Source organism: Triplophysa rosa, linkage group LG21 (assembly GCF_024868665.1).
Source record: "Triplophysa rosa linkage group LG21, Trosa_1v2, whole genome shotgun sequence".
Lineage (NCBI taxonomy): Eukaryota > Metazoa > Chordata > Actinopteri > Cypriniformes > Nemacheilidae > Triplophysa > Triplophysa rosa.
In genome coordinates, this window is record NC_079910.1 from 17,529,521 (window position 1) to 17,556,194 (window position 26,674).

At 42.0% G+C, this 26,674-nt stretch overlaps 1 protein-coding gene and 1 long non-coding RNA gene across 3 annotated transcripts in view; one reads left to right on the forward strand and one right to left on the reverse strand.

The window, feature by feature from the left end:
• The window catches only part of adcy6a (adenylate cyclase 6a), a 62,564-nt gene that overhangs the window by 12,435 nt on the left and 23,455 nt on the right, over positions 1-26,674 (reverse strand). For both annotated transcript variants that reach the window (XM_057319604.1, XM_057319605.1), the window contains exons 4-8: positions 13,329-13,478; positions 12,759-12,880; positions 3,994-4,105; positions 3,349-3,476; positions 662-820 (exon numbers count right to left, since the gene is read on the reverse strand). In XM_057319604.1, coding sequence (XP_057175587.1) covers positions 662-820; positions 3,349-3,476; positions 3,994-4,105; positions 12,759-12,880; positions 13,329-13,478 — 671 coding nt within the window. The remainder of the gene's footprint in view (positions 1-661; positions 821-3,348; positions 3,477-3,993; positions 4,106-12,758; positions 12,881-13,328; positions 13,479-26,674) is intronic.
• Positions 13,486-26,674, forward strand: part of LOC130545216 (uncharacterized) — a 30,083-nt gene continuing 16,894 nt past the window's right edge. The window contains exon 1 of the long non-coding RNA XR_008961624.1: positions 13,486-13,728. This is a non-coding gene — a long non-coding RNA (uncharacterized LOC130545216). The remainder of the gene's footprint in view (positions 13,729-26,674) is intronic.

Consider the following 26,674-nt stretch of genomic DNA (forward strand, 5'->3'; position numbering starts at 1 on the left):
ATAAACTGTTCGGCGCACGTGCTCCCGCTCTTGTCCTCGTTGTCACAACACAGTTGGTGATGGTAAGATGAGTGCGATAAAGCAAAAAATGAATGAGGGAAACTTATGTTCCAAATGATGCAGGGAAAGCGGCACTCTGGAAGAATTATGATCTTGTGGTTTCAACTAACAAAGACCCTAGCGGTTATGTACAGTGCAGAGCTTGCAAAGCTGTCTTGGCTTATAACAGCAAAAAGATGGGTACGTCTTCTCTACAGCGACACACTGATCGTGGATGTAACGTTACTCGTCCAGCAGCAGGACTTTTGTTTCGTTATTAGTAAGTCATGTGCTGTTTCTTATTTTGTCTTGTGTGTTCACTGCTGAGGGGGCTGCTGTGCCTTGATGAAACTGTGTTTGCTTACATGTAGCTATTTGTTTAATTATCATCGCAAGCAATCATAAAAATCAGCTTGCTGTTAAACACACTTCGGGTTCGGGCTTAAAATGTAACTGTAATGGTCGGGCCGGGTCTGGTCGGGTTAAACAATCTTGGGTACGGGCTTTCGTTTAAAGCCCGTGCAGACCTCTAACACCTATACACCTATACTTGTGTTTGTATTTGTGCTGTGTGTACATTGATGAGCTTCATATCGATTTGTGTTTTGTTCTGTTGTCTCACCCGGCTTTGCCGCCAGCTTCCATGTGATTCGCCAGCGTGACGTCGTTGGACCACACGTCAAACTGCCACTTCCTCAATCCAAGAACCCCACAGTGCACACGACCGCTGTGGATGCCGACCCGCATGTTTACATTGACCCCCGTCACCTCTCGTACCAACCTGAGACACAAACATATGCCATCGGTAAATCATATTCTGCGATCTAAAACTCCCATGCTTCGTATTTAAAAAAATGTTTACATACATTTTCTATGAATATTCCTTAACCTTAATTGCAGAATATATAAAAACGACATCAGTCACATTAATAAGGCATTATTCATATTTTTTTTCAATCCATTATATTAATAAGATTTGTATGTTATATATTTCATTTTTATTTTTATTGTTCCTCTAATGGTTAATTCACAAGCATATGTAAGCTCTTTAGTCACCATAGTATTTGTAATGCTAAAATATGTTATTTACCTGCATACATTTCAAATGAACTGTTTTACAAGGAAGGCAGAAAAAATTGTAAAGCACTTTATTATATTTTTATTCAGATGCCCAATTACAGTCAATAGCATCAGAGACTTTTCTAAAAGTTCATAAAAACAATGCTAGGCCATTCAAAATATGATGTTTTTTTGTTTATTTGTGAATACATTTGTTATTTGCCTAATAAATGACAAACAAAGTTTAGTTTTTTGACAGATTCCTAGACAGTTTGCTCTTTATTTATTAAGTGGTCTTAACCTGTCTAACAGGTAGGAAATATACGGAAAATAAATAAAGTTCTCAAACACTTTAGTATTTACTGCTAAATACATGCAATGCAGAAGAATTCTCATTAAAGCTACAAAATCACATTGATTTCTTCTTTTTTTTTGTTCTTTGATTAACATTAGTGACAGGAGTCACAGCAGCACGTTTAAGAGCGTGACCCCTTTAAGATCCGCCGCCCAAAGCAGGTCTGATGCGCTTCCTGTGTACACCAGAGTCAGACTGGACCTCTGTCGTGTTGCGTTGAGCCGTGTTCCACAGCCAGAAGCTCTCAATCTATACTGGACGTGTCAATACAACCATTTCAAATCGCGCCTAAATAGTTTAAAGGCCTTTATATGAATGTGAGCGTGATTATATAATGTAAAAAAATGGATGTTGCGTTAATGGCGTTAAATATTTTTTACGAGTTAATCTGAAAACATTACTCACATGCATAAACGCATTAACATTGACAGCCCTAATATATATATATATATATATATATATATATATATATATACACATACATGTATATATATATACAGCCGCAGACAAAAACACTTCAGAGACAGTTTTCAGATTTTAAAATGTACTATTTATAGGTATGTGTTTAGGTAAAATAATCATTTTTGTTTCATTCTGTGAACTGTCATGATCCTGTCCTTCCTGTCAGTAGTTTCCTAGTTCCGCGGACAGGGTCGTGACAGTACCATGCCTTTTGTGTTTGTTATGTTATGTGTGGGGACATGTGGCCTTTGTTTTGACTTTGCGCCATGTGTCCTCGTGTCGTCTCTTAGCCCCGCCCCCTTGTTTGCTGCTATTCTCGTCCCATTAGTGTTTCATTCCCCTCACCTGCCCCGTGTAATCTCCCTGTTAGTTCCCGATAGTGTTAATTCCTGTCACCTGCCCTGTATTATGATCCTTGTTAGCGTCCCTACTTCTTGTTTGCATTCCCCTGATACATCGTGTTCTCGTCTTGCCTGGTGTCTTTTGGTTGTTATCAAGTGGACTTTGTATTTTTGGTCATCTTTTGTTTTGCCCCCTCGTGGGAAGTATTTGTTTTGAGTCCTTGTTTAATTTAGTTTTTCCCCCATCCTGGGTTTTGTTTTGTGTTCTTTACATATTAAAATTCTTTTTGTTTAATTCGGCTGTCTGCATCTGGGTCATTCCTGTCAGTTTCATGACAGTGAACTACTAACAATATATACATATATATATATATATATATATATTAAATAATGCCAAAGTGAATTTTAGTAAATTAATTTAGTAATAATAAAATTTAATCTAAAATAACTTTTTAAAAGATATTCTGTTATTTTGATTCTCACACACATTTAATTATGTGCTGGGATGTTTTGCTATTTCAACTAGAGAACAAGACTGAACAAAAATTCAGTGAGATATTTTAGACACCATTATACAGTTTTGTATCTTATTTAGGATATACATTGCACACAATATTTTCTCCTCAATGATCATTAATACCCTCCATCAGGGTGAACATGTGTTCTTGTTTATCCTAATGCTGTCACCAGGTATACATACATTAAACTGTTAGTTATAGTTATATTATTATAGTTATAGGGCAGTTGTGGCCTAATGGTTAGAGAGTCGGACTCATGACCAGAAGGTTGCCGGTTCGATTCCCAGGGTAACAACTGAGGGTAACAACTGAGGTGCCCTTGAGCAAGGCACCTTATCCCTACTTGCTCCCCGGGCAGCTGTAGTGATAGCTGCCCACTGCTCCGGGGGTACGTGTGTTCACTTCTCTCTGGATGGGTTAAATGCAGAGGTCACATTTCGTTGCCTTGTACCTTCGTACATGTGCAATGATAGTAAAATTAAATCTAAATCTAAAAAAAAAATACTGTTGTTTTCAGGTGTTTTGGTCCGTATGTTCTCATCTCTTTATTTCCTGAACGCTGAGTGAGACTTACGAGATGGCTTCTATCATGTCCACACCCATTTCCACACAGCAGTGAGCGTGATCTGCTCTGGGCTCAGGTAACCCTGACACACAGTAGTAACAATCTCCCAGGATCTTAATCCGTAAGCAGTGGTTCTCCTGCACACACACACACACACACACACACACACACACACACACACACACACACACGCACGCACACACACACACACACACACACACACACACACACACACACACACACACACACACACACACACACACACACACACACACACACACACACACACACACACACACACACACACAAAAGAGAACAGAAGTTAATTAGAAAGTTCAAGCCGGAGAGACAGCAGCTTCACGCTGAGGTGTAAAAAAATGGCAGCCGTTCTGGCCAGTGTGTGATACAGAAAAAAAACAGAAAGACATTTTTGTGAGAATGTGTGATTTTTGAGCGTGCGTGTGACACTGTGTGAAAACGTGTTCATAACAATTGAGTTTCGTCCAAAGGACAAACGAAAACGTAAAAAAAAGGCTTAATGCAAAACAAGACTTAATGTAATTTAAAAAACAAACTGCTGGATTTCAGACAATGCTGATTGAGTAATGTTACAGTAATAAAATGGTTTTGATCATGTGTTGGTTTCTTGTTTACCGAGGCCAGCTTGTCAAAGCGGGCGAACAGTTCATTCAGAGTCATGACCAGCTCTTGAGCTGTGCACTGTGACGCCAGACTGGTGAAACCTTCAATATCTGCAAACAGAATACTGAAAGACACAGAAAGTGAGAATTAAACACTAGTAAACATCATTTTGATCATATATTCATTAATGGTATAGCCAGTGGATTTATGACGTTTGACTGACAGCTTGATGATCCAATGAAGTTTCAAGGTTTAGTCAAAAGCTCTTTTAAACACTTTTCAATGGTTAAACATTCGCAAAACCCACAGACAGAGGTAAATTCTGAATAATAGTTATGATTTATGGAAAAAAAGATAAAATATGGAGTACGTTTTCGCCCGACACAAGACGATTTGTATTATAAAACGTATATATAATTACATAATAATAACTATAATTGGGATGGTCGCATTCCCCTTCAATTCGAGCCCTGGGTAGGCTATAGCAACTGATCCCACCAGAAATACTCTTGAATTCATTTAATGCTTTGACTACATTTTATGTAGCACTTCACATTACATGTGCAGTTTTATGGTATTATTGCTAATATTTAATGCATTTGACTATATTCTTACATTGTCCACTCATAAAGCATCAAGACATACAAGCCTTCAAATGAAATGACAGGTATTTTTGACACAAATCTATTTCTTGTAAAGGTTGACGATAACATTCATGTGTCAAAAAAAATACTTGGCATGAATGGATGCAGTATGATAGCTTTTGCATTTCATATGTAAACATATATGACGGCACACATAATTTTATAACAGCAATATGAATATAACAGTTTGACAAGCCTACAGACAATTATATTCTTTTTTTATTTTAAGTTTGTAGTGCTGATGTACTTTTTATAGTTTAGTTCAGTTAAATTGTTTTGCTTTGTTGAAAAAATCCTATAAAAATGTCACATACAGTGAGGAGGGAGAGGTATTACATGGTTTCTTTCTATAAAAAGCTTTCATGTGAATGTTTGGAAGTATCAGGTGCACGATATCCTTGTAACAATGTTCAATATACACAGGAAGGAAGAGGCTGGGATCGGAGTTACTACCACTGGAAACTTTATTTTCCGTGCTCGTCGTCACTCGACGTTGCGCCACATGCGCTCACAAACACAAACAAAAACAGTCTAAATAACTGGAGAACTTTCTCGAGTCCTTCTTTCTCCCGACGTCCTCCTCAGCACTCTGTGGTAGCGTCCGTCTCTCTCTTCCCTTGCTCTGCTGCCTTGCTGGTTTTTAAGCCTCCCCACGCCAGTTACTGGAATAGGACACAGGTGTTCGTCATTTGCACTCACCCCACTCACTTACCGCTTGTCTCCCAACTCTCTCTCCCGCTGCTGTCCTCGCTGAACCACGCCCCCCTTGCCACATACCCCCACCGCCCGACTCAGGCCGGGGAGCCATCCGGCCTGCAGGCCCCCCCCCCTTGCCTGGAGAGGAAGTCGGCCACCGCCATCTGTGCACCCGGCCTGTGGACCACCTTGAATTTGAATGGTTGCAAAGCAATATACCAACGAGTGATCCGCGCGTTGGTATCCTTCATGCGATGGAGCCATTGGAGGGGAGCGTGATCCGAACAGAGGGTGAATTCCCGCCCCAGGAGATAATATCTGAGGGTGAGGACAGCCCATCTGATGGCCAAACACTCCTTCTCTATGGTGCTGTACTTAGCTTCCCTCTTAGAGAGCTTCCGGCTAATGTACAGCACCGGCCGTTCCTCACCCCCCATCTCCTGTGACAGGACTGCACCCAGCCCTCTGTCCGATGCGTCAGTCTGCAGCAAAAAAGGGAGAGAAAAATTAGGAGAGTGTAATAGCGGCCCGCCGCACAGAGCAGCCTTCACTTGGGTAAAGGCCTGCTGGCACTGCTCCGTCCACTGGACCGGATCTGGCGCTTCCTTTTTAGTGAGATCAGTCAGCGGGCTGGTGAGCTCCGAATATTTGGGCACGAACCGTCTATAATACCCCGCCAGCCCCAGGAACTGTCTCACCTCCTTTTTGGACTTAGGTCTCGGGCAGGTTGCAACCGCTGCAGTCTTATTAATTTGGGGACGCACCTGCCCATGACCTAAGTGGAAGCCCAGATACCTGACCTCCACCCGCCCAATTGCACACTTCCTCGGATTGGCGGTGAGGCCGGCCCCCCTCAGTGACCTCAGGACCGCTCTCAGATGCTCCATATGCCGCTGCCAGTCATTACTATAGATAATGATATCATCCAGATAGGCAGCGGCATACGTTGCGTGAGGCCGGAGGATACGGTCCATGAGGCGCTGGAAGGTGGCCGGAGCCCCAAACAATCCGAACGGAAGAGTCACGAATTGGTGTAATCCAAACGGCGTGGTGAAGGCCGATTTCTCTTTGGATGCTGGCGATAGGGGGATTTGCCAGTATCCTTTTGTTAAATCCAGCGTCGAATAAAAGTGAGCGGTGCCCAGCCGATCTAACAATTCGTCGACTCGCGGCATTGGATACGCGTCGAATTTCGACACGGCGTTAACTTTGCGATAATCCACGCAGAACCGAACCGAGCCGTCCGTTTTAGGCACTAAAACTATCGGGCTCGCCCAGTCGCTGTTGGATTCTTCTATCACCCCTAAATCCAGCATGGCCTCTAATTCCGCCTGAACCACCTTTTTCTTGTGTTCGGGCAACCGGTAGGGCCTACTGCGTACCACTACCCCAGGTTCGGTCTCGATATGGTGCTGAATGAGGTTCGTTCGACCAGGCAGGGGGGAAAACACGTCGGCAAACTCCGCTTGCATGCGGGCCAGGTCAGTGAGCTGGGAGGGCGAGAGGTGGTCTCCCCCCGGGGTCAGGGCAAGAGATTGGGTTTTTACATTTGCCTCTGGCCCGAGATCCTCCTCTGTGGTCACCACCGTCGCCAGCATCGCTGACTCCCCCTCACTCCATTTTTTCAGGAGATTAAGGTGGTAAATTTGACGTGCATCCCTCCTATCTGACCGAACGACCTCATAATCAAGCTCCCCCACTTGCCGTGTGACCTCAAAGGGTCCTTGCCACTTTGCAAGTAATTTAGAGCTGGACGTTGGGAGCAACACAAGCACTTTCTCTCCCGGCGTGAATTTTCGAAGGTTGGCTCCCCGGTTATACAAACGGCTTTGTTTGTCCTGGGCCTGTAACAAATTCTCCATGGATAGCCGCCCCAGTGTATGGAGTTTTGCTCTCAGGTCCAGTACAAACTGAATCTCGTTCTTACTCGTAGACGGTCCGTCCTCCCAAGTTTCTTTTAGTACGTCTAGCACCCCTCGAGGCTGACGGCCATAAAGAAGCTCAAAGGGGGAAAACCCCGTGGAGGCTTGTGGGACCTCACGTACCGCGAATAAGAGGGGTTCCAACCACTTATCCCAATTTTTGGCGTCTTCGTGAACGAACTTACGAATCATGGTTTTCAATGTGCGATTAAATCGTTCCACCAGCCCGTCCGTTTGTGGGTGAAAGACACTGGTGCGAATCGATTTAATGCCCAACAATTCGTATAGTTCGCGCAGCGTGCGTGACATGAACGCCGTGCCTTGATCTGTGAGGATCTCGCGGGGGATCCCCACCCGGGAGATGATACGAAACAGGGCCTCCGCAACACTCTTTGCCGAGATGCTGCAGAGTGGCACTGCTTCGGGGTATCGTGTTGCATAGTCCACCAAGACCAATGCAAAACGGTGCCCCCTTGCTGATCGCTCTAATGGCCCGATGAGGTCCATGCCAATTCTCTCGAAGGGGACCTGCATCAATGGAAGAGGGCGCAATGGCGCTTTTGGGGTGGCCGGTGGGTTTACCAGCTGACATTCCCGACAAGACGCGCACCACCTGCGCACATTGTCGTGAATGCCCGGCCAAAAAAACCGGGCCATGAGGCGATTTATAGTGTTAGTTTGTCCCAAATGTCCTGCCATAGGATTACTATGAGCCGCCTGGAAAAGCATTTCCCGACGGCTCTTTGGAACTAATAACTGGGTTACATCCTCTTTGGTTTGAGCGTCTTGGGCCACTCGATATAACCGATTGTTCCTAATAGCAAAGTACGGGTAGGAGAGGGGCTGTGCAGGCTGAACAGGCTGCCCGTCGATGGACGCGACCTGCTCGAAAGCCCGTTTCAGCGTCTCATCTTGTGCCTGCTCCAGGGGAAAATCATCGCGGTCAGAGAGAATTAGTCTCTCAATTCCGCTCCTTTCCCCTGAGTCAGCACCCGGCAACGCCGGTTCAGCACTGCCCGTCTGCACGGAACCTCTCCCACCTGGCTTCGTTCTACCCCACGAGACATCCGCACACAGTATCCCCAATAATTTGGAAAAAGCAGGCCAATTTGTACCCAAAATCAACGGATGTCGGAGGTGAGGATTAACCGCCACCTCTACACTATGCTTTTTCCCCCGAAATTTGATTGGCAGCACCGTTAGGGGGTACTTCACCACATCCCCGTGCACACACCGAACCCTAACCTCGCGGCTTTTATCCAATGCCGCGGGCCGAATCAGGCTTTGGTGGATAGAGGTTTGGTTGCAACCCGAGTCCACCAGAGCCTGATATATACCTCCCCCAATACTCACAGGTATCTGGTACCAGCCAGCCGGACCGGGGGCAGCCTGTGGGGCGTCCGGGACCCGGATCATGGTTCCCACCTCCATCAGGGGGCAGCGATTCACGAAATGGTCCGGGTCCCCGCAGCGCCAACAAGCCGGCCCAGGCCTCCCCGCCGCCCCAGCGGCAGGGAATGGAGTGGGTGTCTGGCGTGGGGAGGACGGGGCAGCCGGTGTAAACCTGGAGCCAGGTGTCGAGCTCCCCGTGGGTCGTCCGGTCATGGCTCCTCCTTCGTCGGCTGATCCCGGTCCGTAGCCTCCTCGTCCGCGAGGAGGGCCTCTCAGGGGTCCGGGTGGTCGGGTCCGGGGAGCAGGTACCGGTCTGATTGGTGGTGGTGTGGAGAGAGACGCGGCCGGTAAGGGGTCCCCGACCCCAGGGCACGCGACCATATGATCTTCCGCCAGCTGGATGGCTGACTCCAGCGATGTCGGTCGGTGGCACTGGACCCAGCCCGCCGTTTTCCTGGGCAGGCAGGTCGTAAATTGCTCCAGTACCACCTTATCGATCACTTTCTCAACGTCGCTGCCCTCAGCCATCAGCCATCTGCGGCAGGAGTCCCGGAGCTGTTGAGCTAGGAGATAGGGTCGACCGGTTTCCGCCAACCCCAACGACCGGAATCGCTGGCGGTGTTCCTCAGGGCTCCGGCCGACCCTTTGTAGAATGGCTCTCCTTAGCTCAGCATAGACCAGCAGATTCTCGGGGGGAAGTTGTTGCGCCGCCACCTGTGCCTCTCCGGAGAGGAGCGGTATCAGCCGCAGAGCCCACTGCTCCCTCGGCCACTCGCTGGTCTCCGCTGCTCTTTCATAGAGATCCAGGAAGGCTTCAGGATCATCCTGCGGGCCCATTTTGGTCAGCAACAGGTGTGTAGGTGGTGTCTGCCTGGCGTGTGTCCCCGTCTGAACCCCCTGGTCCATCCAGCTCCGGAACATCTCGCGGTCCTCCTGCTGGGCCTGGACGATGGCCTGGAACCGCCCTTCCTGGTCCTGCCTCAGTTGCAGCAAAGCCTGATGCTGTTCTCGGTGGAGGACCGCGAGTGATGCAATCACTTCCGCAAATGGCGAGGCCGGCGGATTCTGCATTTTGGCCGCGGCGTTCCTACTTCCTTCCTTTCTCCCGGGTTTCGGCACCACTGTAACAATGTTCAATATACACAGGAAGGAAGAGGCTGGGATCGGAGTTACTACCACTGGAAACTTTATTTTCCGTGCTCGTCGTCACTCGACGTTGCGCCACATGCGCTCACAAACACAAACAAAAACAGTCTAAACAACTGGAGAACTTTCTCGAGTCCTTCTTTCTCCCGACGTCCTCCTCAGCACTCTGTGGTAGCGTCCGTCTCTCTCTTCCCTTGCTCTGCTGCCTTGCTGGTTTTTAAGCCTCCCCACGCCAGTTACTGGAATAGGACACAGGTGTTCGTCATTTGCACTCACCCCACTCACTTACCGCTTGTCTCCCAACTCTCTCTCCCGCTGCTGTCCTCGCTGAACCACGCCCCCCTTGCCACAATCCTCTTCACCAACAATTGACTTATGTAAAAAGAAGGTGTGTGTGTGTGTGCACGTGTTTGTCCCGGTAAACCCTACAGTATGGGGCCCAAATGTCCCCACAAAGATGAAAATACCAGTAATAACATTTTTGACCTTGTGGGAACATTTTGGTCCCCATGAGAACAGCTTATAAATACTAAATGGTGTTTGAAAATGTAAAAATGCAGGAAGGTTTGTGTGATGGTTAGGTTTAGGGGTGGGGTGAAGGGACAGAATATACAGTTTGTACAGTATAAAAGTGTAAAAATGATTATGTTTATGAAAAGTCTTCACAAAACGTGTGTGTGTGTGTGTGTGTAAGACTCCCTAAGGAAAAATTCACTCTGTGTAATACCAGGCGCTGTGGATCGCTTTAATTGAATCATGGTTTCAATTCAAGATCTTTTGGGGTTGACACAAGTGACTGATAATTAACTATTCCCTTACAAAGGAAAATCCCCAGTGTTCCTATCGGCTCACAAAGCCAGAGGGAAGGAGTACTAAGAAGACAGGAAAGACGGATTGCAAAGATGACAATAAACCGATGAACACATATTACATAGCTAATGGTCAACATCACGGTAAAGGGGTTGATTTTGGGTTTGTCCTAACAAAATGTTCTATGCATTACTATGACTTTTATGTAACATGATAATACAAAGATGTTACTTAAAATATCTTTTACCTGTCTATACATGAATACAGTACTCATTCAATATAGTAAATACCAAAGACAACTTAGTTTATACTGAAGTATATACTATGATGCCACTGTACAATGATACAACCACTATAACAATGTACTGAGAAAAGAAAATGACAACTGCCCATGTAATGTAGATAAATGACTACTCTGTCAGCTTTCCATAGGCGTGAATACTAAAATATTAAATATTCTGTTTATCCATATACATTCTGCCTAGTATTCTCTGTATATTTCTGATATAAATAATATATATTCATTTCTATTCTGCATAGTCTACATATTCACTGTATATTCATATGTATATATATTTATATATTCAAATTCTGTATACTCATATATTCTGTATATACCCATAGTAATTATGTATATCTATTTATTTTTGTATATCGTCACTATCCTTACGAAATCTCAGATGTCTAAATTTTCAGGAAATTGGAAAAACATTGTAATTTTTAAATGATTAAATACTGTGTTGTCACAGTTGACAAACACTTTTTAATACATTTTATTGGTTAGATATTGATATGAAGATATGATATATGGATATGAAAAACCCAGTGACAAATATAAAGGGTGACTAATAATGTTGACTAATAAATGACTAATAAATAAAAATTTAAATCACAAAATATGGAGATACAAGGTTTCAGAAGGACAGCAGCGATAACTGTACATATATCTATACTGCATTACTTTGCACTTCTATTTAGATGCTACTGCATTACATTGACTTGTTTTCATGTGCAATGACAATAAAGTTGAATATAATCTAATCTAAAACTGCATTTAAAAACAGCATTATATCAAAATGACCCTAATTGTTTTATTAAAAAATGCCAGTTACGAATTATTTATCAATAAGGGTTGGGCCGATAGACGATGCCATCGTCCATCGCCGATGGCTGACGGACATCACAATGTTGAGCCGACATCGTGATTCCAACAAATGTTTCACTTTTGTCACGTGACTCTCGCTGCTCTGTGCTGCAAATCACTTTGTAAACAAATATGAACAAGGCTTAGGGGCATATAAGTTTGCGTTGTAGCACTCGTGTCTGCGCAGCCCGCGTTGCATAAAGAAGACGCGTGTCTGCGCAGCCCGCGTTGTATAAAGAAGACTCGTGTCTGCGCAGCCCGCGTTGTAGGACTCGTGTCTGCGCAGCCTGCGTTGTATAAAGACGCGTGTCTGCGCAGCAAAGAAGACGCGTGTCTGCGCTGCCCGCGTTGTATAAAGAAGACGCATGTTTGCGCAGCACGCATTGTATAAACAAGACGCGTGTCTGCGCAGCCCGCGTTGTATAAAGAAGACTCATGCCTGCGCAGCCCGCGTTGTAGGACTCGTGTCTGCGCAGCCTGCGTTGTATAAAGACGCGTGTCTGCGCAGCCCGCATTGTATAAAGAAGACGCGTGTCTGCGCAGCACGCATCGTATAAAGACGCTCCTCACTTGATAACGCCGCAGACATGCCAATTAGATAGACATCGCCCAACCCTATTATCAATACATGTGATGTTTAAGTAAAAAATATGCTCTTTTAATAAAACGTTTTTTTTTTCATGTAAAAGAGCATGTGGGTAGGGAAAATGCTAATAACAAATAATTGTGTGACCTAATGCACTTCTCTTTCATGATCCAATGAAATACCAATACTGATACAGCCAGAAAAAAATGTCCTTATGAACACCTTGCATGATGAACACAACTGTGCTGATGCCTTTTCTTCCTGAAACAGGAAGTTAGTGCGGAATATTTCACATACTCTTTCTTTCACGACTGCTAATCAGTGGCAGGTGCTATTATGGGGACGGGACATATAATGGGCACACATAATAAATGATTGATTCTAAATCACTTTAAGCATATAGAGTGGCACGGTTTGACCCCCCAAAAAATGCTGACCTGACATTGTCGTGTTTCTGGATGTAAATTTTGTGGAACATCATGTCTTCTTTCTTAGCGTTGATGTCAGCCTTCATTTCCATGGCGACGTGCCTTGGCAAAACTGAGAGCAACAGGCGTTCCTGAAAAGTGTAGGGAGGACAGAAGAGAGAGAGCGAGACAGATTATCTCACTTTGGCTGAAGCATCTTTACTGCGAATGCTTGAACTGCTTCGTGTGTCTATAATCAACATCTCTGTGCATATATTCTGACAGTCATGGATCACGTCTACTTGGTCTTATATAATTAGGTTGGTTTCAGGTTCCCCTGACCCCGATCAGATAAGTATCTTCGCAGGCGTTTACATTACACGCATTCTTGCTTTCCAAAATAGCATGACGAAGCGTAATAGAACGTGGCGTCTCCAAATGCAATAGTGGGACTATTTTTAACTTGAATTTAAAATGCTAGTGGAATGCTCAAAAAAGAGCACAAGATGCAATGTGAATGTGACTGACAGAGCTGTGTTTCAAAGATGTTCTCAAAATTAGTTCAGTGTGCAAACTGTCCAGGACCACGGGAGAACCGACCTGCTGCTGGTTTTCTCTCTGCAGGTGCAGTCGGGCTTGGATGTAGCCTCGCGTCTCCTGAAAGGCCTGTCTCTGCGAGACCTCGGCCGGGTAGTGAGTGCAGATCCCGATGATGTTTGTGCACAGGAAGATCAGCACGTTGGCGCTCAGCTGAGGGAAGAAAAGAAAACATGATTCAGTAAATGTGCGAACCTTTGGCTGAAACGGCTTTAGCTCAGCGCTCTGGAATTCTGGGACATCTGTCGTACTCTCAACTGCAGTGTGGGAAAAAAGGCGACATCTGACCTAGAGACGCTACTTCCTGTAGAGAAGTTTACACTGGGGGAGTCAGAACAGAGCTAAAAATGGAGTCTGAAGCCGAGCCAGGACCGTTACTTCCTGTGGGTCAATGAGATGAGAGGTAATGGGAGAATGATGAGGGTTACTGGAGGTCGCACGGTTCACACCACTACACTCTGCCAAAAGCAACGCTCGTTCTGTTTTCCTCAAATGTTGAAATATTTAAATAAACAATATACTTCCAAGCAGTGTTGTGAGTAACGCATTACAAAAGTAACGAAATTACAGTAATGTCTTAGTTTTTGCTGTAATGCAGTGATATAACGCATTACTAATTATGCTTTTTGTTGTCCTTATGTTGTTCCAATTGCTTCCATTGTTTACCTCATTTGTAAGTCGCTTTGGATAAAAAGCGTCTGCTAAACGACTAAATGTAAATGTAATCAACTTTGGGGAATATTATACGCGTTACAATCTCAGTAACCCCCGTTACAACAACGTAGTTCCCCCTTCAAATTATTTTTTAAATAATTTACCAACACATTCCATCCCTAGAGAAAAAAAATCTGTCATTAAAATACTATGATTATAATACTATTTCCTGTTACTGGAATCCGATGGTTAAGATGACTGAAACGGATTCTACAAAGGAATAAAAACAAAACGATAGTAAAGAGGTTCTGCGTTTTACCACACTAACCGAAAATAGCTGTACTTTCTATGCTATTGATACTTATAAATAGTGGCAGATAACGTTACTATTTGCACCTCAGTATTGTTGCGCATTAAACATTATGCGTGTAAATCATTATATTTATAAAATTATTAAAATGATGGCAACTTATTGAGATATTAAAGCCCTACACCCCTAACCTTACCCTAAACCTAAACTTTATGAATAAAAAAGAATTTGAAGTCTTAAATCACTGTTATTGAAAACAAATGCCTTTACGGTCTGTAATGTGATAGAAAAAGGTAAGTTTTTTTCAGCGAGAGGTGGATTAGAACCCCGGTCTCCAGTGCCAAAGCTATACAGACTTTACACCTTACGCCACTGGAGTCATTAGGGGTGTAACGCTTCAAATTACTCACGGTTCGGTTTGTGTCACAGTTTCTGTTCGGTTCGGTTTGTGCTATGTTCAGGGAAAAGGGACTACTGACAAATAAAAATAAGAACAAATAATCAAGCTACAAGTAACAGCACCAATGAAACAACAGAGCAAAGCAGAAAATAAAATAAGATACTGTATATATACCTTTTAAGGTAGAAATGGATTAAAGTAATCAAATAAAACATAACATTGCATATAATTTATAATAATAATAATTGTATAAATGAAATAAAGATTAATCATAATTGAAGTTACAGAAGCTATTGAGTCACAAGCAGTGAGTGATTTCCTTGACTTTTAACAGACAGCAGGAATATGCTGCTGTCGCTTTAAGAGGAATGAAACAGATCCAGTACACTGATACTGTACACATGCGTTGTTTTTCGTCTGTTTCGTCCATTCACTTAAGACATAACCTACTATGTTTGTTAAGATACTGGACAAGAGGGGTGTGCAAAAGACCCAAGCTGAGGAGTTAACACGCCGGAATGATGTGGGGATATTCACTGTTCCCAGAGGAGCTTTTATTATGAAAGTGAGCACCGTTCATCCGGAGCGATTGCGGAAGAGCGTTAGTTGTTGGAACAGCGCGTGGGACAGTGGTGAGGTATACACAGGCTCGTAAATCAGGCTGTAACTGAATCTTCCGAGCCAGGTTATAACGTAGTGTGCTGATGTGCGTCCAATAGAGTGAGTACAGATAGAGTTATATGTGTTCGCTTGGATTGTGTTCCTTATTGTTAATGCTAACATGCTACTAGTTACACAGCTGTTCATAGCTGTGATAATCACTCATGTTACTGTTCGTCAGCGTGTTGCTAATGAAGAGTGTTGTTTCATTATGTCAATGGTGTATTTGGTAACAATGAAGGAATGAGTGATGTACATATTATTGTGAAGATGTATGAGGGGAGAAGCCATAGTTATCTGTTAATGCGTTAACTGCATGGATGTTATGCACCATAGCTCTGCATGCTTAGGAGTTCTGTTGTTATCTGTTCCAGGGAAACCACATCTGCACACCTGTACATCTTTGCATCTTAATCTCTCCACCTACATTTTACCTGGCCCGGTTGCAAATACGGCCAATCTTAACCGTCAGTAAATTCACCTGGATAATTCAGAAAGTACCAGTCTGAGTGAGGAACGGAACAGCACTCAGTTGGTTCATGGCTCTGGGTTCAGTAAAGGAACACTGATCGTACTCCTCGTGATCTTGTTAACGCTGGCTCTCCCCTCTGATGATTGTTCATGTGTGCCCAATAAACGGCTTAAGTTGACCCAATGCTCTCTGCTGTGTTCTGACCGACACCCTGGTTCACTGCTATACTTATTTGAAACTAGCCCCTTTCCTCTCAGAATAGCTCTTCGCTACAAGGGGCATGTTGACCTACTTCGTGTGTGAATTTGTCTGTTTAAGCGCTTCAAAGACAACTCAATATTTGCGCCATGTCTGAGACTTTCCTTATGCGCGGTTCGGATCTTCTCACAGTGCGCAAGCGAGTTTTCTTGTGCATCATCTTGCACTTAAATGTTTATATTGGCAAGGCTTGAATGAGTGTAGTTTAAACAGCAACATGTGCTGTTCAGGTCTCACCTGCACTCGCGCGCTCACAACACCCGGGTGATGAAAGCATAAATGACTGGTCATATTACAGCATACGTCAATCCTATTGAAATGTGTCTACGTTATTTGATTTGTTGTAGGTCTTAAATGTGTATCCATCAACAAACATACATTAGCTGAACTTTGTCAGTCTGTTTTACGCATTATAATTTTCAACGAACCATAAATGCGTCGTCAGATTTAAGATGAGCCGCGGTCCAAGCACGTGCCGAACCGTTGGTGGAGAACCGTGCGGTTCAATTTTTTACAGAGAACCGTTACACCCCTAGGAGTCGCTGTTTGAAATGCCGTCATTCTTACACTTTCTCAATTCCAATCACATCTTGGTGGGCGAACCTAGTGCAAATAAGTCTCTGCTTTTATTTATTTATTTTTGACATACTATATACTAAAAATACTACATACTACAAATGACATACTATACACTATGCACTCAACCACGGAAGTGTGTGCGGTTTCCCTGACGAGCGCAAATGACGTCAATCGCCATTTAATGTAGTTTTCATGTGTTTTGCCCAGCATTACTTTAGTCATCATCAGACTGAAGCGTTATCACTCTGCAGGAGAGTTTTGCTCGAGCAGCGTCTGATAACCCGCCTCCCTTCCGCTACGTAAGCGAAACTGCGACCGTTGAGTGCGTGAAGTGTCCACAGTTCATATTTTCGGTTGAAAAAGGGCTTCATCCGGGTACTTAAAGTGCACTTCTTTTTTGAGAATTTTAAATGTGAACTCACTACTCACACTATGTATACAAAATGGCGTAGAATAGTGCATAAGTGCGCGATTTGGGACGCACCTACCATTTCAGTTTTTCTTTCGCTCGACGCCAGGGGGTGCTGCAGCACCCGCACTTCCTGCAGCTATGGTTATAATGTCATGTGTCTTATTCATTCTTTCACATTGCTGTTGGGTGACTTTGTCACTCTTGAGGTTTAATTTTGTTGTAATTCAACATACACTGGACTGGAATGGCCACAACACATCTAATGCTGATTTGAAATGAAATTTTGGAATGGTCTCTCTTTTTTTTTTCCATGGCTGTGTTGACACAGGTCACATGTTGGCAGTTCAACCAATAAGACTAAACAGACATCATTCTTAAAACAATAGCCATAGCTCCAAGACATATTTCTTACATTTTTTTAAATCAACATACGAAGTACACTTATACACTACATCTTTAAACGCCTAATAATAATATATTCACCGACCAAGTGTAACATAACCAACTTGTATCAAGACAAAGCTAACCAACAAAACCACTTCACTATGTCAAACATATTAGTTTATTAGCAGTATATCATTACAGCCTCTTAAAGTCGACAGGAGAGATTGTTTAAACTATGGAGGATTTATCTTAAATGACACTGTATAACAAACAGCTGGAACACACTCATCTAACAGTGAATCTACTGTATGCTGGTGCTGTGTGAATCATTAAACAATGGACAGCAGATTCTGTGTTTATGTTACAGCACAGCATACAAAATAAGAAAGCACAGGCAACAAACAATGATGCTCCAGAGCAGAGTGTGTGTGTGTGTTGCAGATCCTGTTGGCCACACTGACATTAGGCAGATGGCTTTGAGCTCTGTTTACATTAGAGTTTCTGTTCAAGCCTGGTTTGTGTTTCTGTGCATGTGTATGAGTCAATGTGCACGTGCAAATGGACGCTCTTTAATGCTCAGACAACAGACATCTGCACTGGACTTATACTGGGATGTCAACTGAACATACACATTTTGTATAATGATTAAAATAACTTTAAAATTGCATCACTTAACAGAAACAAACAGATCCGAGCGATAACTTAAAACATGGCGGCACATCGGTACCACATGCCCTATGACAAAATATCATATCGCAACAAAATATAATCACAAGACGGGTGAGAACCAATGAGACTTAAAACGATCAACATGTCACCATTAGACCTCGTTTGATTTCAGTGTTGTGAAATAAGCTTAAAATATGAACAGTTTTCTCTCACAAACGTATTGTTTCGCTTCAGAAGACATTTATTAAAGGGATAGTTCACCCAAAAATGAAAATGATATCATCATTTACACACCCTGCTGTCGTTTCAAACCTGTATGACTTTCTTTTTTCCGCAGAACACAAAAGAAGATATTTTGAAGAATGTTGATAACCCAACAGCGGTGGAACCCATTGACTTCTATTGTATGAACACAAACCAATGCAAGTGAATGGCTTCGGTCCACAACATTTTTCAAAATATCTTCTTTTGTGTTCTGCAGAAGAAAGAAAGTCATACAGGTTTGAAATGACAAAGAGGGCGAGTAAATGATATTTTTCATTTTTGGGTGAACTGTCCCTTTAACCCAGTGGCTTACTTTATGATGGACATATGTGACCTTTGGAGCTTCGACATTTTAAGGCATATATGTTCAGAGATCGCTCCAATTTTGCCTTTTGTCAGCATTTCTACATGTACAGCGGTAAGGATTTTTAATAAAAGAGACGCTCGCGTTTGCTAGATACTCGCTTAGTCTCACGTGTAATCCGAGTTAAGTGTTAACGCAGCGTCTTCTGAACGCGAGCGTCTCTTTTATCATAAACCCTTTCCACGCGTCTGCAGCAGGCACATATTTTGACATGATGCGTGATGCACATAGGTTCACGTGAAGCGCTGAACACGTATTTTGAATTCCTGCTTCCCCCGAAGAGGAGGCACCAATCGCCACTGCTTAACACCTAAGTTGTTTTGAACGTTGTCAGTTATTTAGGCTACAGAATGAAACAAAAACAATTTATCATTTTGCCTAAAAACAGTAAAACACTTAAAAATAAACACTCTAAAATAAAAAATACACTTTACAATAAGGTTGTATTTGTTAACTTTAGTAAATTCATTAACTAACATGAACGAACAATGAGAAATATAGTTTTTAAGCATTAATTGTTACCTCCAATATATTATTCATGTTAGTTCACTGTGCATTAACTAATGTTAACAGTTATAATGTTTAAAGATGTATTAGTAAATGTCGAAACCAACATAAACTAAGATGAATAAATACTGCAGATGTGTTGTTCACTGTTAGTTCATAGTAGTTAGTTCATAGTAGCTGATGAAGTTAACTAATGTTAACAAATACAACCTTATTGTAAAGTGTTAAATTAAACAAAAAATTGTCTCGTATAAATCTGGGATGCCACGACGGTGTCGGTGAGTAAACTATGAGAGATTTTTGCATTTCTTGCATTTAAATATTTGACAGGTTTTAAAAAGCTGAACTACCCGATGATGTCATAATATGCAGAATATTAATCTCTCACGTAGCAGAATATTTGCAAGCATTAATGACCGTGATCTGTTATCAGCTGTGTGTGCATCACAGATGGGTCATAATTGCTCACTCTTCTCCACAGGACGGGTTGAACGGGTTTACACACACGCGGTCATTCTGTTTGCGCAACCTGACACCTCTCTCCTGCTTAAGATTTATTAGCAATAACCATCAGCAGCGCTGGGCCACGTGCTCCATTCACCCTCCTTTCTCTCTGTCAATCTTCTCTTCCTTCTCTTTTTCTTTGGCTTTCGCACACAAATCATCAAATAAATGTATTTCCCTCGATGGCGTCTTCTCGCACACTGGCTGCAAAGTGACATATTCACAGACACTTAGAACATCTCTTCCCTTAAAAGCCAATGTTTACAGATCGCTTCTGGTGCCTGCCAAATTTTCCTGTAAAAGTCGATGGGAGGCATGAAGAATCCTTCATAAAACATATATTATGATAGCAGCTCGCTCGAAGTGTCTGCTGCGCTCCTTTTATTGCTTTGAGTGTCGGGACGGGGACCTTTTAAGGAACGTTCCAGGTTGAATTTGGCACCGTGGACGGCATTCGATTAACATAATTTCCAGTTCTACAAAAATAAAAACATTGTAATGGAAGTCTATGGGCCAAGCACAGGTGGATGCAGGTTATGCGTGACTAAAATGAGTAAGGACGGTCCCAATGAATGTCATGAGTTTGGAATGAGACTATTCGTTTGTTTATACATGTTTGCAATTTCGTTTGGAGATGCTTAAAGGTCTCATCAGACGAGCACTTTCAACAAGTTGATATAATTTATTAGGGTCTTCATGAAATGTCTGGAACATATTTTGCTTAAAAACACTCAATGGCTGTGTAAACAAAACCCTTCTTGCGTCGTCAAAAACTGCTATGCTCATAGCAACCCGTTTTGGCGCATGTCTCTTTAAATGATAATGAGTTACAGCGAACCCCACCCCCCTTCTGTCCGGCGTGTCAACACAACACACATGCAGTGTCAACACAACACACGTGTAGTGGCAATGGTTTAGCTAAATGATATTTCCTGAATTCCTCTGCAGTTAGTTTCATCTTAAACGTCTCAAATCATTCGTCCGGAGACAAAAAAATCAGTCACAGCAAACAGCTAATGCGCTTACATTGTGCGTGTATGCTCGCCTAAAATCCACGGAATCCACTGCAGATCTCAGCGGAATCACATGGATTTTAGCGCTCGTCAAAAAAAAAAGTTATAACGTTACACACACAACGTGAGAGCTAGTTTGCTGTGACAGATTTTTCAGCCTAAGGACAAATGATTTGAGACGTTTAAAACGAAACTAACCCCAGTGTTCTCCCCTGTTCATTAGCAAAACAAACAGCTTGCCGCAGCTGAACATATTAACGCACATAATGTATTAACATTCATACAGCTAAACTCCACGTGTCCATCTGCACTTATATACAGTGAGTTTAACACTGGCTTTGAATGTACTATTTAGCCTGTGACTGACTTAGCTCGCTTCGCTATCATATGCTAACGTTATCTTCCTATATATACGGTACATGTACGTCAATTCAGACTGTTGATAAATATTACTTACCTCGGCAGTTTTGTCTCGTTCAGTCGGTCTCGATCCCTCTTGAGGAACAACTTTGAAGCTAATCCTGCTTGTGCTTTCCCAGGTTGAAAAAGCACTCCGGTTTGAAGTGATTCGCGCAAACAAGCAGGTTTTCACTTATGGTTTCTGAGGGATTTCCGCTAAAAATAAAATAAATCCACTCCTGTCTCTTCCTAGGTTTGGACTCTATGCAGCGACTACATTGCATGTTGTCCACGAACTTTAGCCATGGCGTCACGTACACTGCTGTCGCTTGTGAAAACAACAATGGCGGAGCGTGGTGGGTGGAACTGTGTAGATTAAGGGGCAGTAACATTATAATAAAATCCGCTTTGGACGTCACAATCGGAGCGAAATCTGAACGGCTCGATTTCTCACATGCTTGCAGGGAAAGGCACACCAAAACAAACTTACTGGGTTCTTATTTTTCACGTTTTCTGGGTTGCTAGATGCACCGGGGACCCGACTATAGCACTTAAACACAGAAAAATGGGGTTTTCATCTGATGTCTCCTTTAAGTACAAAAATGACAGATTACAACATTAAGGTTTACATTTTCATTTTTAGTCAACCACATAAGTCAATAAAGGTATTATTTTGCTTGTGTTTGTTTACCTTTTCCTGGTATTTGTGATTTGTTGTATCATTTGTGTTTGTAGGATCACTCGTCTGCTTTTCTCTACACGGATCTCTGTTTATCTACCTGTGCCTGCTCTAGATATTATATAAAGCCATTATGATCATTGGAGATTATGTCTGGCTTTTGCATCCTCTGTGCCATTAATGGGGGTGGGGTGGTGAAAATAAACCTAGCTTCTGGAAAGAAACCTTTTGTAACGTGAAACTATTGGACTTTGACAAAGCGCGAGTTCCCATGGGTGTGCAGAAAACTGTAGCCTTAAGTGTGGAACACGTGAGAATAAGATGAGAGAGACAGATATAGATTATGATGGAAAGGGAGTATGTTTACATTTAGGCAGACGCTTACAATGACTTACAGTGACTTTCCAGTCAACTTGATGAGACAACACGTTTTATTGGAGCAATGGGAACATGTTTTAACCATTTTAATACAGACCATTTTGACCTTTATCCAGCAAAAGAAAGTTTATCTTAAGCACTTCATGAAATACAAATTAGTTTTTAGTGCCTTCCATGTGTTGCTAAATACTGGCAAATAAAACATTTATCAGATACATGTTTAAAACATTTTTACCATTTTTATCTCTCGGAAAATACAACAAAAATACTGATGACGCTTCACTTCAGTGATTTTTGTCCAATCGAATAAGAACATGCAGTTAACAACACAAGGAAAAAAACCATCAAGCAAATTCACACGGTCTTTCAATAGATGCGCTTGTTAGGTCATACGTCCAATTTCATTGGTTTAATGTCATGACTGGTTTTTATATGGTTGTTTCATCACGAGACACACAAGAACCAATAAGATTTGTGTTATTGACATGTTGCCGTAATTGAAGAACAATTTATTTGCTAAATAAGCTCAGAATACTTTTTGTTTTTCCTACAAACGTATCGTTTTGCTTCAGTAGACTATTATTGACCTATTGGAGTTCTTTGGTTTACTTTAATGATGGATGGATGGATGTGCTTTTTAGAGCTTGGCCATTTTGAGTACCATTTAAGGAAAATTAAAATACATACATTCTAAAATGTCTACATTTTAATAATAAAATTATTAAACTAAATAATATTTTTTGTGTTCAACTGAAGTAAGGAAGTCATATACATCTGGGATGGCATGAGGGTGAGTAAACTAAGATTATATTTAAATTTGGTTAAACTATTGTTTTCGTTGTTTTTATTGTTTCGTGGTATTACAGCCGAGGGTCAAGAATATTTAACCCTGAGCTGATGCCCCTGAGACCCAGGGGCGTAGCCAGAACTTTTATTTAGAGGTGGCCAGGTAAGACCCAGTGATTTTATTAGGGTGACCAAAAAATCCTTACAGACAGAAATTCTTAAACTTCTACTGTAATTTACACCAATTCTTCATTACACATAGTTTGCTGGTCAAAAACATACACAAAGAACGTAAAGTAAACTATTTATTTGCAATTAGGGCTGCAACAACTAATCGATAAAATCGACAATAATCGATAATGAAATTCGTTGTCAACTCACCAGGTGTATTAATTATGGAGACATTCACAACATTTTGGGAGAAGGCTAATGAGTTCAGTTGTGTATACTTTTCCCATATCTGATGTACTTATTATAAGCAAAAGATGTAATTACATTTTTATCCGATTAATCGAAAAAATAATCACCCAACTAATCGATTATCAAAATAATCGTTAGTTGCAGCCCTATTTGCAATGCTTTCATGTGCTAACATTATTTTAAAATAATTTGCTAGCTATCATTTGTATTAAGTTATCATTTTTTATAGAAAATAAACATTGAAGTACCCCAACTTAAACTTTCGCGAAAATGTAATTAATGAATGAAATCCAGTTAAACAAGACTGATTTTACTGATCTGATCCTCCTGCTCGCGATGAACTTCCATGGTACACAGCTACAGTACCTGTCACGAAGCGATTAGCAGCTGTTCAGCTATAGCGCTCAGACTGTTTGCGTCAGTGCGTCCGCGTATGACATCATATTAACGCGAGAGTAATGTTCTCGCGTTACTTTCAGTGCATATGCTAAATGATCTGCACAGCACTCCATAAACTCCGACACCCATCTTAAAACTGCTTCGCACAACAGAGGTGGCCTGATAGGTGGCCATCCATCATTCAGGGGTAGCCGTGGCCACCCATGGCCGCCATGTAGCTACACCCCTGCTAAGACCTGCTGCACTAATTAATGATGTCCAAAGGATATTGAGGAAAAACTTTTTTCAGCTAACTGAATAATAGTATAAATTAACATTAAATCCTAATGTGCGTCAAGCAAGATGGCAAGATGTAAAGGAGGTGTGAGGATGGCAAGGTTCCCCCCCCGAGCTGTCAGCGTCTCTAGCCCAAATTCCACAACGTCCTTCCAAAGTCTCACATGACCAACTCTGAGAGCCCATCTTCAGGTTTGACTCAGTCTAAGGGTGTACTCTCACTTGTCCCGGTTGCTCTCAACTGTGCCCGAGCGCGATTGCGATGAACCAGGCTTTGGGGGTCAAACGTGCTCGGGCACAGTTCAGATTGCCTAGTGAGAGTACACCCTAAGCATCAGACTGCAAGTCCACGGACTGATCTTGATGTTGAATTATGCAGTATTATGTTTGTACTGGTTTACCACCTAAACTTGCATGCAGGTTCTGACTCTGGAATAGTTTCTGTTTAGTGTTCTGTTTACTATTTAGTGGCCTTAGAAATAGCACAAATAGGAGGATGATATGAAGACTTCAAGGGCAATGACTGATAGGACACTGTTGCTGCATCCTGTTTATGGCAAAGACTTAAAAAGAGGCATCTGGGCATTTTTTAACATCTGGTTATACACAATATTGATATGCAACCTCTCTAATGTCCAGTAATAATACAAACGGTTTCTGTACAAGAACAGAGCTGCAGAAAGAGAGAAAGGCATTTCCCTATATGTGACCCTGGACAACAAAACCAGTTTTATGGGTCAGTTTTTCGAAATTGAGATTTTTACATAATCTGAAAGCTGAATAAATAAACTTTCTATAGATATATGAGTTGTTAGAATAGGACAATATCTGGCTGAGATACAACCGTTTAAAACTCAGGAATCTGAGAGCGCAAAAAAATCAAAATATTGAGAAAATTGCCTTTGAGGTTGTTAATCAGGGGCACTGTGGCAGACCATCCACTCACAAAAATAAAGTTTTTATATATTTAAAGTTGGAAATTTACAAAATATCTTCATGGAACATGATCTTTACTTAATATCCTAATGATTTTTGGCATAAAAGAAAAATAGATAATTTTGACCCACACAATGTATTTTTGTCTTTTACTAAAAATGTTCCCGTGCTACTTAAGACTGGTTTTGTGATCCAGGGTCACATATTTAGTTTTTGTTGTAAATGAGTTTTAACTTATCTTTCAGAGACATACAGAACTGAACCATGAGACTCCACCATAACCAGCCTCTTATCATCGGAAGGTTGAGTCTGATTAAAGGAAACAACTGACAGTCATTTCTGAGTCAGACCTGCACCGGCAAACATTCAGACATCACTGGATGATGGTTACAAATACAACAACAACAACAATTCGATATGTACACACCTGTCTATTCAAGAATGATTGTATTGAAAGTCCTGAGCGAACCAAACAAACTAAAACACACTTCAACCATTAGGGAGACAGGTGAATCTGCTATTCTTTGTGTCGAAATAAAACTTTGGTAAATAAAGTATGAGTAAATAAATAAGAATATATGAAGTCAGACAATCAGATTAGACCCTATAATATTATATAATAAAAGCCTTTTCTCTAGTTATGTGTGCAGTAGGGTTCAGGAATATACTGTGGGCGGTCAGTGGGCGTGCCGTGTGAGGTTGAGACAAATTAAACCCTAATTATGCATTTAGCTGCAAAGTTGAGTCATATAATGAGCAGTATGTGTCAGCTATGAGAAAGGTCTGACAATTTCCAGTGTGTTATGTGAATTTCTAAAACAAAACCACAAACCTAAGAGTTCCCAAGATTCAATATAGTTGGTGGCCAAATTACAGAACAAAGAAAATGATTCAAAGTGTAACACACATAAACTAACTGACATGTTTACCGACCAGGAGTGACCGAACAGACTTTTATTAGGTTGCTGAATGCGTAGCCTTAAAGGGGTCATATGGCAGAAGTGTGTGTTTTTCTGTGTCTTTGGTGTGTTATAAGTTGCCCATGCATGTATTAGACATGTAAAATTGCACAAATGAAAGTGTGGGAACAAAAGACGCATTCTAACTAAAAGCGAATGCTCAACCAGACTTGCCTGAAACGCCTCGTGTAACCACACCCCCACAAATCTACGTAACTTCGTAACATAATTTTGACTAAAACCCTATTCGCACGGGATTAGTATTACCTGGGGACCTCTGGTCATTTGTAATAATTGCAGAGATTGTCTGTGATCTTAATCCCTTGCGAATCGGCCATGTCTGTAATTTGTAAAGTAAAAATTCCCCCACAAATTACCTACCATATTTTGAGGAACACCGAGGTCCTGTGATAATATTAGTCCAGTGCGAATCGGCATCTCTGTGATTTGGCACGCTCATATATCATTTTTCAAGGTTTATCCACCGTTTGCAAATAATGGAGGCTGTTTTGATATTAATTTGGTTTCGGATTCATTTCCACACATTGTCAAAACTGTTGTTTTGACCGGGAGTCTTCCGTTTATTTATTTATCTTGGAAACGCTTGTAAAAGCACTTTTCACATAGAGATCCCAGAAAATACACAGAAAATGTGTCCGGGAATTTG